Source organism: Gambusia affinis, linkage group LG08 (assembly GCF_019740435.1).
Source record: "Gambusia affinis linkage group LG08, SWU_Gaff_1.0, whole genome shotgun sequence".
NCBI lineage: Eukaryota > Metazoa > Chordata > Actinopteri > Cyprinodontiformes > Poeciliidae > Gambusia > Gambusia affinis.
In genome coordinates this window covers 19,778,057-19,790,643 of record NC_057875.1, presented here as the reverse complement: position 1 = coordinate 19,790,643, position 12,587 = coordinate 19,778,057, and the positions used below count along the sequence as shown (strand labels likewise).

At 43.2% G+C, this 12,587-nt stretch overlaps 1 protein-coding gene across 2 annotated transcripts in view; it reads left to right on the top strand.

The window, feature by feature from the left end:
- Positions 1 to 10,780: 10,780 nt before the first annotated feature.
- LOC122836010 (coiled-coil domain-containing protein 136-like) overlaps positions 10,781 to 12,587 on the top strand; it is a 33,357-nt gene continuing 31,550 nt past the window's right edge. The window contains exon 1 of one of the 2 annotated variants that reach the window (XM_044125611.1): positions 10,781 to 11,107. In XM_044125611.1, coding sequence (XP_043981546.1) covers positions 11,056 to 11,107 — 52 coding nt within the window. In that variant the 5' untranslated portion in view covers positions 10,781 to 11,055. The remainder of the gene's footprint in view (positions 11,108 to 12,587) is intronic. The other variant, XR_006371384.1, reaches the window with a different exon arrangement.

The following is a 12,587-nucleotide window of genomic DNA, read 5'->3' as shown; positions in this document are numbered from 1 at the left end:
TGTGCCGCAATAGTGCTTGCAGTTTCCTGATACGACCACTGGGGGGAGTAGATGTTTCACAGTTGATCTGACTGGGCTCAGAAGAGCTGCAGAATACTGACTTCATCCTACCATGCTTTCCTTTTTTTTTTTTTTTTTTTTTTTGATATGACAAATTGATTTGTCTTTATCAGAGTCAGTGCTTTATAAAAAAACAAAAAACATTGCACCCAGGGAGAATTCCTGCAGCTAGAATCTCGTCTTACTGTTGCTGCGCATGAAAATCTGGCTACATTTTTCCTATGAGGTCCATTAATGTCAAGTCTGAGAGTCGGTGTTAAAGGTTGTGTTGACAGCCGTGATCAAGAATGCTTTCCGTAGCATGATGAACGTGTGATGCGGCGGGCAGACAATTAGGGACGCATTCGGTTCCAATTAAATCAACAGCTAGTGTGGTCAGCAGCGTCACAGTTGTGGCTCAGATAAATGGGAAATACAAACATCAGCTGTATTTTTAGACCACTGTGGTGAAGACTTTGGAAACCAGCGAGAAACACTAAGCAACTCTGGACTTTCCTATGCTGCTGACTAAGATCTACAAATAAAGCTGACTTCTGATAAAGCATACTTAAGGACACATCACAATGGCTCCGTCCTGTAATTTCTGCTGCCTCTGAAAATTGATACGGTGATAAAATAATGGACCCTCTTCCCATAGTAACTGCTGTTGTTGAAGCTGCTGTAGGTGCACTTCTCCCTGCACAGCACCGATGCACAGAGAGGCTTTTCACGGATGAGACGTCAGAGGGGAACCTGTAACCTCAATGCCAAATTCAACTACAAAGTGACAGGGATTAAAAACAGGAATTATTGAACAAATTTAGGGCTTAACTATGAATTGCATTTTTGTGTCATGAAAAGAGAATTTTCACCAGAGACAAATTTTGTTGGTATGGCATGGAGCATACCATCTGTGAACATACAGCCCAGCTAACCCTGCAGCAGATCGGGAACAGCAGTAGTTAAATGGTGCCACTCGTCTCAGATATGAACATAAAAATGACGCCATGATCAGCATAGAGTCGCCAAAGTTTGACAATAACAGGTTGTGAATAAAATGTTTCCTGGTCTGATTGGTCTTGATTTCAGCCCAGACATTCAGACAGCAGAGTCAGAATTTGGTGTAAACTACGTTGAAGGACTGATCCGTCGTGCCTCATTTGTGAAGTCATTCTAGAATTAACAACATGCTAACAGCTAGAGGCGGTCCTACCTGGTACTAAGAAAGCGTACGTAAGGATGCAGTTGGTGAGTGTGGACTTGTGTGTCATTGGTGTAAAGAAGGTAAAAGTAAACCTTGAGGTACACCATCGTTACAGCTACAACTGATAAACAATTTTCTACATTTACAAGTAATTTTCCATCAGTGAGATATGATTCGAACCCGGTGTTTGAATCTATTTGAGCCTACCTGACAGAACGATGCCGTCTACAGCACTAGAGTGTGTTTAGGTCTGCTAATGCCAGTAATGATAGTTTGTTCAGATCCAGGTGCTAAATTGCAATGGGAACTCTCTAGCTGTGCATAGGGCTCATGTTGGAGCTCAAACGTAGTTGTATACTGGGGAATAGCATACATGCATGTCTTTGTGCACCTCTGAGTGGGAGAACCAGCAACGTTTCATACATTTTTGCAGCATCCAAGTCCCCTGGGGAGGGAAAAAAAACAACAACTCTGATTTGTGACACAAAGATCCTAACACACACTGCAACGCCCTCACACAGAGGCTTAAAAACAGGGATTATGAGCTATATTTGTAGGTGTGAATGTAGAGCAATATTTCCTTTCAGGTCTCTCTCATCTCTTTATCTTGCGGCCGAGCGCTTCCCTTTGATCTCAGCTTCAATGTGGTGTTTTTCATTGTGCGGTCCTATGTGGCTCCTGGAGCCCGCTGGCCTATTCACCGAGCTCCATAATAAGCTTCTAATTATCCCAGGACCTCATCAAGTTTCTTTGAGGAGGGGGGCCACAGCAAAGCCTCCTCCTTGTGTGGGTTGGCATGGCGACTGATGCGGGGGGATGGAGACCTGAAGGAGGCCACCAAAAGGACCGTTATACTGTCTTGTTTTATCTCGGAGCAGAACAAGGGAAATGAAGTGTGTTATTAATGTGTATGGGGGGCTTTAAGTGCTGTGCCTTACATAAATATTCACACACCTTAGAGTTTTTAATATTTTATTGCCTTACTTACACAAGTTTAGATATCTCCTCTTTCTTTTTTGGCTGGGATTAATATAGTCTCACATAAAACAGAGCATAGTTTGAATAAAAAAAAAAAAAAAACCACAATCAAAAGCAATTATAAGTGGTTTAAAAATTTGTTTTTGCAAATACAAATCCAAAAAGAGTGAAATGCACGGTGCTTTCTTTACCTCTCTTGCAAGGCACTGTATACATAACTCAGCTTAAGTGCATAAAAGTGCAGCTCTGGAAAAAAATTAAGAGAACACTACAAAATGATCAGTTCTCTGATTTTACTCATCATAGGTATATGTTTGAGTAAAATGAACATTGTTATTTTATTCTATGAACTACTGACAACATGTCTCTGAAATTCCAAGCAAATGTTTTGAGAAATGGTCAAAATCACGAAAAAGATGCAGCGCTTTTAGATCTCAAATAATGCAAAGAACACAAGTTCATAATAATTTAGAAACAACAATGCTTATGTTTTAACTCAGGAAGATTTCAGAAACCAATACTTGGTGGAATAAGCAGGAGGTTTTCAGTGGAGTTCAGTGGAGAGGTCTCTTCGTTTTTTCCCCCCCAGAGCTCTTTTGTGTGGAGTTTTAATTTGTGGGCCAACCATGAATGAGCTCGGATTATGGGAAAGTTCTGACCTCTTTAGCAGCTTCCACCCAGCTCCACGAAGCCTCTTCTGGTCGTGTAGCGCCCTTCCCATTTCCTGTTTATGGTGTCATGGAAATAGTCAGAGTTCCTTTCCTCTGCTTCCACATGCCGGAGAACCACAAAAACACGTAATGCTGCCCGCGACAAACCTCGAGACAAGCGGCTCGGTGACGCCGCAGAGTCTGTGATCAGAATTAGAACTTCAAATCAGGAAGAGATATAAATAGCTGGTGAAAAATGGGGAGTTTTTTCCCCTCTCTTTCTTTTTATGGACACTTTTGTCATTAAGAGCTTCGTATAAATCACGTCCTATAATGCCCTAATTCAAAGACACCTCCGATTTCTTTTAGTTGCTAGGCAACCACGGAGCGCCACGGCAATGCTCGAAGTTAAAGGCTGACAACCCAGCGGGGTGGAAAAAAAGTGGATTGTTGGTTGAATCACTATCTTTTATAGCTCTGAGGTTCCATTACACGGCAAGCCGACAGTGACAATGATACACTGTCACCGCTGAGTAATTATCCAGCGCTGTTCGTCCCTCCGGCGTGTGCTAACACATTATGTCAGCTGAACGTTTTCCACCGGAGCGCCGCAACTTGACCACTGCCGAAGAAGAAGAAGACGACGAAGGAATCGGTTAACAGTTGACAGATTGGACATGACAGACTTTGGCTTTGAAATGTTTGTTGAAAACTGCAAACAGGACAAACACCTTTTGTGAGATTCAGAAAAGAGGCAAGCACAGTTGCACCAGATGAATTGTAAACATTTAATTGAATGGAAAAAGAAAGAAAGAGGATTTTGAACAAAACACGACTTAGAAAGTCCCATCTTTAGTGTGAGAAAAAATACCTTTTTCAAGTTGATGCGGAACATTGTTTCCTCAGTTTTGGATTTTATGAGACAGAGCAACACAAAGCAGTGCATAAAAATGAAAGAAAAATGTGTAAACTTTGTTATTGCGATCCCTTTTGCTGTGACTCTGCAAAATAAAATCCAGTGCAACTAAGTGCATTACATCGACTAATTAGCAACAAGAATCCAACTGTGCAAAATTTAATCTTATTTCTGGTGAAGGCCTATGAGGTTTTGCTGCAGCATCGCAAAGGGCTAATGTTGGGGATAAATTTAAAGTGGGATTTGGTTTTTAATTAAGCGACATCACTGTTCCGTTTGTTGTCTAAAATGGACAAAGTATGGCATCACTACAAACCTACTGACTGGACAGCTGCTAGAGGTGCACATTCACATGAGCAAAAACACATACACGACGACACAAATGGATCCAGAACAACAGCTGAAGCTCCTCGACTCTTCACTGGCCTGAGTTGAGTTTAGTCTTCATAATTCAACAATAACAAAATGACAACCTATGGGAGACCAAAATCAAAGTCGTGACCATAAATCAATCAAGGGCCAGATTCAGAATAAAACCAGAAGAAATTTGACGATTCCCCAAACTCTTGGGGAAATGTTCTGTGTTCTGCTGAAACGGAGTGGAACTTTGTGAAGATGTGCATCCCTTAACATTAGGAGAAAACTATTTGAAAAGAGAATCCCACCACGAGTCAATGGTTGTGGTATAAGTGGCCTAGTCAAAGCTTGCAGTCGAATCAGGCAATTTTTACCCTAGATCTATATATATATCTATATATAGATATATAGTTATATATCTATATATAGATATATAGATATATATCTATATAGATATATATCTATATAGATATATATCTATATATAGATATATATCTATATAGATATATATCTATATATAGATCAAAGTTTGATGGTTTCTGCAGACTGCTGCCACTTCCCAGTGACACTTGTGGATTGAAAAGCAAGACATTGCCAGCTCATTATCGACAACCTGTCATGTGTTGTCAGCTAGTTCCCTGCCTTCTTCTTCTCTCTCTCTCTCTCTCTCTCTGTGTGTGTGTGTGTGTGCTTGCGTGTGTGTGCGTGTGTGAACGAAGTGTGGGAGGAATGTGAACTGAAAGATGTCTCCCTGCTCTGGCTCCTCGTCTGGGGATTATAACTGCGGGAGCAGCGCAGTGTGTGGCCATGCAGAAGTCAATACAGTGCTGTGGTAATAATGCAGTCATACCCATTAATCTTTTTCACACTTTCAGCAGATATGAGCCTCAGACTTTGAGGTAATATTGGGATTTTATGTGGAAAAATAACTCTAAGCGCTGCACAGAAGGTGAGGGGCTTTTAGTTGTTTTTACTAATAAAAATTCTAAATAGTGTGGTGTGCACTTATTTTTACTTGCATCAGTTAGTTATTTCCACGCATGTTCCCAACTGCCCTGACCAACGTCCTTCCCCTGCTAAGAAAATGCATCCCCACAGGATGATACTGCCACCACTAAAGGAATGGGCACTGTACAATACATTTGGGTCTTAGATGACCAGAGATGTCTTTGCTACATGGAATTTGTTTTGACACATACAGTGGGTAAACCCAAACTATCCATACTTAGAAAGAAACCAAGACAAACAAGTTCAGAAATGAAGTCATGTGTAATGAGGTGAAATACATAACAGAGAGAAAAAGTATAGAAAGGGAGGCTGAAAAAGGCATGAGTAGCCAAGAGACCAGCTGAAATCTATCAGTGATCAGAGAGCCATCCTAACCCTCGGCAGTGCAAATGAATACCATCTGGTTCAGTCCAAACTGAGTCATCCCTGAGCAAGAGGACTGCTTCACGAAGCTCACAAACGAGGCAGCATTTGGTTTCCATACTGCTCAGCTAGGGAGTTCCTGACAAAACTGAGATGTGCAGAAACTGAACACATTTCTATTTACTGCAGCTTTGCCATGAGGCTCAAACATAATTGCATTTGGTCATTTTAGCTATTCTTGCATTTTATTTCATGTGCTTCATGGTTTTTGATTGCGTCAGTTGATTCTATTTTTGGCTTAAATGCGCTTCAATCTCCATACAGACACATTGTGTGTCAAATGTTTGTTTGCCAATATTAAAATCTTTGTATATTTTTGGAGTGCTGGTTATGTCTATTTTCTGCATGGATTTTACCAGTTCTCCTTTGATGTATTTATTTTTCTGTAAGGCACTTAGAGATGCTTTGATGCATGACAGTTTGCTGTCTCAAAAAAAGAGAAGATAAACGTCAACAAGGGTAGGATTTCAAGTCATGATAAAATGTTTGTAGTAAACCTTGTTCTTTTTGTTGTTTTTTTTTAAAAATACAAGCTTTATTCGTCTGTTTTTTTCTTGTCCTTTCCTGCAAAACAACCTGCTGCTCACAGCAGGTGGGAACAAGGCCTCGCTGTGCGCCTCTGTGTCTGTTTCCGTCTCAGAAACTTCTGCTTTCCTCCTCGACGCTTCCTCTTTCAGACGTCAGCAGGTTGTACAGAGACCCAAACACGTGTGCTCGTATCTCGTTTTCGTGTCAATGTGCCTGCTGAGCGCTTCCTGCTCCCTGACAGCGCTTTGATAGGAATATCCTCCAACAGGGACAGACAAAAGTTGAGTCTGGCCTTCTCCCTCCCTCCCTCTCTCTCTTGTCTCCAGGCTGACATGTCCTCTGAGTTTTTCTGGCTCCTTAACGTGCCCCACCGACAGGAGCTGCCTGATGTGATAGCGGAGAGACAGAAGTGAGGGACAGACAGAGGATAAAGATGAAAATCGGTGGGGGTGGTGTTATGTTTGTAGCGTGGCGTTAGCAAGCAGCAGACAGTGAGACACGCTCAGCATGCAGAAGGGGAGGAAATGAACAATGCAGGGGAAGTGATCAGTGATCTGCAAAGCTAGCCGTCAGCCTCTGTTGCAAACAGCCCGTCTGGATCTCATTATGAGTAAATTAATTTGGCACAGAGCCTCCGACCGAAATGTTCATGAGCAAATTGAGGAAGTAAGTGAGCCTCTGTGTGATTACGGAAACAATGAAAAACAGTGAGAGGTAAGATTTGGCACATGTTTTTTTTTCTTTTTTATCCTGTGATTTCCCTGAGTGGCACTGAAAACCGAGTTTGCTCTATTACATTTCTTTGCACTCATTACGAGACTTCTTCAAATCTCCCATGTGGCTTGGCTGCGACTAGAAAAGCAAGTTTCTGCTCAAATACTGTTGCAGTGTTGCAATTAACGCTTCGCCGCTCTTGTATCCTGTCAGACCGCTTAATTGTTGCACCCAGAAATAAGAGTGGAGCTCAGAAAAAGTGTTATTTTTTTTTTTTACGTTAGTGAGACGTTTGAAAGAAAACTTGTAGGTTAAACAATAAATATCTCATTCTGGTTATTAATCGCTATGTTTGGTCTGTTTTATTTTCCTGTTGATATACAACAACAACAAAACAAGACAATGATTTCTCAGAAAACAGACAGAACTGCTAAGATTGGGCTGACACGCTGGCACCATGTGCTGTGTTCTGCTTCCAGCTGATCAGAACCGAGCCAGCTCCAAGTGAACAGCGGCCAGATTTCGCCTGGATTTACACTGGTGAATCTGAAGGACGGTAACATAAGAACCAAGAAATGTTCACGACTACACACATTTTGACAAACATTAGTAGCTCTTTTTCATTCAAAGGCCCTGCTTGAATTTTGTTTGTAGCCTTGAAAGATGTTCCTAAATCATTCAGCTGCATTTTTTAAAAATTGTTTCCGTTTGTTCTTATTCCTTTCCACATAGTTGATGGTTGTACTGGTTGAGTTGTTTGGAAGCCACTGTGGCTCATTGGGGGGGGAAAATAGTTGCTTTTCAGTCCAAACTTTGGGGGGGGGGGTTGGTTTCCAAATGTTGCATGTTGACATGCTGCTGAGCAAGGGCACTTATAAAACCCCCAAGTTTTATAAGTGCCCTTCTATGTGCACACGTTTGTTAATTGTAATATTGGAGTTAGATTTGTTCACCTTCACTTGGACTAGACAGCTTGTGTTGCTGATCACTGGATTAAACCCAGTCTGATTTCTGGTACTTTGACTAGTCTCCTTCATAATGCCAGTCATTCTCAAGTTAAGTGTTAACATATCCAGTGTGTATCGTCCCTTTTACCAACTACACTCATCCTCAGTACTCCACAGCCTTTGTAACAGTTTGATGTCTGTAACCGGGTCTAGTCCTGTATCAGTGGAGGCCTAAAGACAGATGAATAATGAATAAATTAGCTTTAGAAACAAGATTTGTTTTGAGGCAGGATTTGCATGGAAGCAGAAAACAAAACAAAGATTAAAGGTGTCTAGGCACGAAGAGAAAGACACAGTACAACAAAGACAAAAGATGTGACAAAAAAATAAAGGAAACATGGGATACACGGAAGGAGGTAATAAGTCACAGCAGACAGATGTGAAAGCAACTAAACTGTATCAGAGTGTGGCAGTGAGAATGAAGCAAAACCAACTGGGAGGAACAGACACTCAAAATAAAACAGGGAAGCAAAACATTACCACAAGGGCAAGGGACTGTAAAACCGCGACACGTTTAACAAAACTATACATGGAGCTGTTCGTCCACAATGTCGTGTACATCAACAGGAACTACAAAGGCTAAAGGAGAAGAAAACCACCAGACTGTGGCACAGATAGTTCAAACCACAATGCTAAACAGTGAGTTGGCAGATGAGAGCTCCCATGGTGCAGATTTAAAACCAATTCATCTGTCCGGTAGCAACTGGTAAATGATTACAAGAACTGAAGTAAGACAACTGACTGTAAGCGATAGACAAGGACCCGACAGGGAACAAGAGACACGGGTGGGTTTAACACAGGAAGGTAATCAGGGGAAACAAGAGACAGTTGGGAACAATGAAGGGGCAGACGGGACAACACAGGAGCTAAATAAACACAGAAAACCCAAATCCTCACAAATGCACCTACGTCAAACCGGGGTTTGTGCAAAAAGACCTAAACAGACTATCTGGTGAAGCAAAGAGAAAGTAAACCAGAGGGAGGAACTGGGTTGTGATGAGCAGATATGTCATCCAAAAAGTTTTAAATACTTGCCACTCTGCACAGCAACATAGTGTCTTATTCTTCACTGTCTTTCTTTGAAATGCTGCCGCGCCTCTTGTGACAGCACTACAGGTTTACCTCACTGATACATGCAGATCTTTACCTGTAAACCCACTACGGTGTAGTACAATGGTTCCCAACCTTGGACTTCAGGCCCTCCCGAGTCCTACATGTTTTAGATGTGTCTCTGTTTCGGCCCTCCTGATTCAAATGACTGCACAACCTGTTCAAGGACTCAAGGATGTTTTATTGTCGTACCATCTTGATAATTTGCGGTACAAAATTTGTACTCAGGTCCCAGATCAAGAAATCCACAACAGACATGCACCCACACACACAAAATAAATAAATAAATAAAACAAATAAATAAACTAATGAACAATAAAGTAATTTAAGTGATACATATATATGGTTATGTGTGTAAATAATCTATGAGGTGAAGCTGCATTTGGTGCAGCCCGAGTTCAGGAGTCTTGACGGCTGAAGGGAGGAAACTGTTCCTCAGCCTGGTGGTCTTGATCTGGATGCTCCTCAGCCTCCTGCCTGAGGGGAGCGGCTGGAACAGTTTATGTGGATGACGGGTGGAGTCCTTCATGATGAGGAGCGCCCTCCTCCTGCATCATGCTGCGTAGAGGTCCGAGGTGGAGGAAAGGCTGCTCCTCACAGTCTTCTGTGCAGCTTGAAGACTGCATCCTCTGCAGAGCCATCCTCTCAGCAGCAGTGCACCTGCTGTGCCACACGGTAATGCAGAGAATGATCCCCACCACACAGCGATAGAAGCTCCTCAGGACTGAGTTCCCAAGTCCAGCTCTCCGAAGCTTCCTGAGGAAGTAGAGACACTGGTGGACCTTCCTGACCATACGGGAGGTGTTGGTACTCCAGGTGAGGTCATTGGATATGTACACACCCAGGTACCTGTAGCTGGAGAACACCTCCACAGATGCTAATTGGATGTACAGGGGCTGGAGAGGATCCTTGTCCCTCCTAAAATCCACCAGCATCTCCTTGGTCTTCTTCACGTTAATGCAGAGGTTACGCACTGCACCAGGTGTTCCACCTCCTCTCTGCATTTGGACTCACCACTGTTCATGATGTGATGGAGGAGGAGACGGCGTTGTGGATCCTGACATGATTCTGCATGCACCTAGAGTTGCTGAAGCCACTCTCTGTGTGGAAGCAAAGAGGCACTTAAAACATACAGGACTGACGGTGGGAGCTTGAGAACCAAGGCTGGGAACCAGTGGTCTAGAAGACTCTTGAACTGACTTGCAGAAGTGAGTGTTCATGGGAAAGGGGATCACCAGAGTTCAGGCATTATTCAGCTTTAGCTTGCAGACAATTCATGGAAAATGTTCAACGAGTCTGCATGCTGTGGATTAGTTACGGAGGATATCCTATTGTATTTATTTATTTATTTTTAACCAACCACGGATAAGCAAGAAAAGCCATTAAGCATATTAATCCAATATGACCCTGCACACAAGGACAGAGCAGATCCTCATTCAACCTCACCTTTCCCTGCAGCCTCTTCCACATCTGCCTACAGCAGGCACTTGGATTATATTTTTTCCCCTAAACAAGAAGGAACTATGATTTTACAAATGATGCTGAGATTTGATTACGATTTATGTCTGTCTAGTCTCATCTGATTCTGATGAATGGAAACCATTAACAGGACTCATCTTGATTTATGAGCCCCATCCCAGTGCTGTGATGAATGGGTGAAAGTGTTTGTGAGCATGTGGTGCGCATTCATAAGATGTAGGAGTGTGAGGCAAATAGGAGCAAACAGCACATGAAAGGAAGAGGAATGAAGTAGAAAGGGGAAAAAAAGTGCTCATGTAGTAAACATCGAGCACAGCGTGCAGACAGGAAGAGAGAGAAAGAGAGAGGAGGGAGGGACCGTGCGGAGGGAGACGGAGCTTGCCGTCTGGCAAAACAGCATCCTTCCCTCCTTCTCCGCTCCTCCCCTCCGTCCTCTCGGCATCTCTCCCACGCTCCAGCTCCCCCAGATCCTCCCGGGGAACGCAAACACCGCTCGGCTCGGTTTCTCCGTGTGAGCCAGCCACTTGACTCGGTACTTTTCCGTGTGTTTGTCTACCTGCGGCAGCGGAGGTGGGCGCGCGCGGAGTCCTCTGACCCTCTGTCGCCCACTCGCCTTCTCCAGAGGAGAGGAGGGGGGGAGATATGGATGGACTGCGCTTGCCTCCACTCATAGAAGAGGCTCTGGACTCCACAGGTCGGTGCTGCTGCTCGTTTAGTCAGCGTTTTGCTTTTCGCAGCTCACGTAGGCTCAGGAGAAAGGAGACGGGGAAAGAAAAGGTAGCGGCTTGATGTTTATCTCAGCTGAGGAAGTGTTTCTAGCTACTACAGGGGTTGTTGAGAGGAGCTGGGAAGAGGTGATCGCGCGCGAGGAGACAGGGAGATGATTGTTTTCATTATGAGTGGACACCGTGGGGTCAGCTATGGGCATATGGTCACTTTTGATGGAGACTGTGAGGTGAGGCATGGCTGCCAGCCAATAGTATAATGTAGGCCTAGTGTTGGCTCTGTCACATGAATAGCATATGTTATTGTCAGGGTTGAGAATTGTCTTTTTTCCCCTCTCCTCTGCAAGGTCGTGCTGAACAGCTGCAGCTCTATTCCATGGAGCGTTGTTACATGAAACACAGAGCATTCTTGTTTTCTAAATCAGTGATTTTTACTGTGAAAAATCTCTGGAATGTTTTCTGTGCATGCGTATGTATGCGTGTGTGCGTGCGTGTGTGTGTGTCCAAACAAAGAAGAAACTTGTTTTGCATGTTTTGAATGCTTGTGCAGACGGGACGGCCCTGTGACGAACTCTGCTTTGAGGATGTTTATCAGTGTAGAGAGAAAGCCGGGTCCAGAGGCCTGCCGGTCCGCCTGCGTCCAGGCTTCCTGTCAAGCCGTGCCCTTACACTGTACTTTAGAGGGCCGCCCCTGTCTGTGAACTGGGTGAGGCGTAAGTCATTCGCACACTGCTCCAAAAGGGTTTCAACTTTTTCACATTTTGTCAAAAACATCAGTCTACTTTGTGGGATTTCATCCAAATGTTTGCTTGTGAATCAAAAGTCTGATAAGTGTGAGCATTTATTTTTACTCAGCCCTGCTCGGTCAACACTCTGTGGACTCGTCGTTTGGGGTCTGTCTGGTGAGATTTCTTTGCATATTCATCTTTCCAAAATAGTTTGGATTACGAGCCTCTCTGAAGATCAGTTTTCACATCCGGACATGGATTCCTTATCAGTAATGGGTCTTAACTTTGACTGGACCATTCTAAAGCATAGATCTGCTTCCATTTTTCACAGTAAGCTACTATTTCCTTGTTGAATGAACGCTTCCCCACAGCATGATGCAGCCACTCCCAAGCCTTACCAGTGGGATGAAGTGCTCAGGTTGATGCGCTAGCAGTAGCGCTAGCTAGTTTCAGATAATGAGTTGAAGGGTGCTTCTTTAGATGTTCCAACACTTTTTGTTCACAAGTGCTCTCCAACAAATCCTGTGAGGCCAGAATCAGTTGTATTGAGATTCATTTACACACAGATAACTTGTCAACTTCTGAAAGCAACTGATTTTATTTAAGGGTACTGGAGTAAAATGGTGCAGGATACAAATGGATGCCTGTTTTTCGTATTTTTATTTGTAAATATTTCTCAAACCACAAACTACTTTCTTTTTTTTTTTTCAATTACATTACA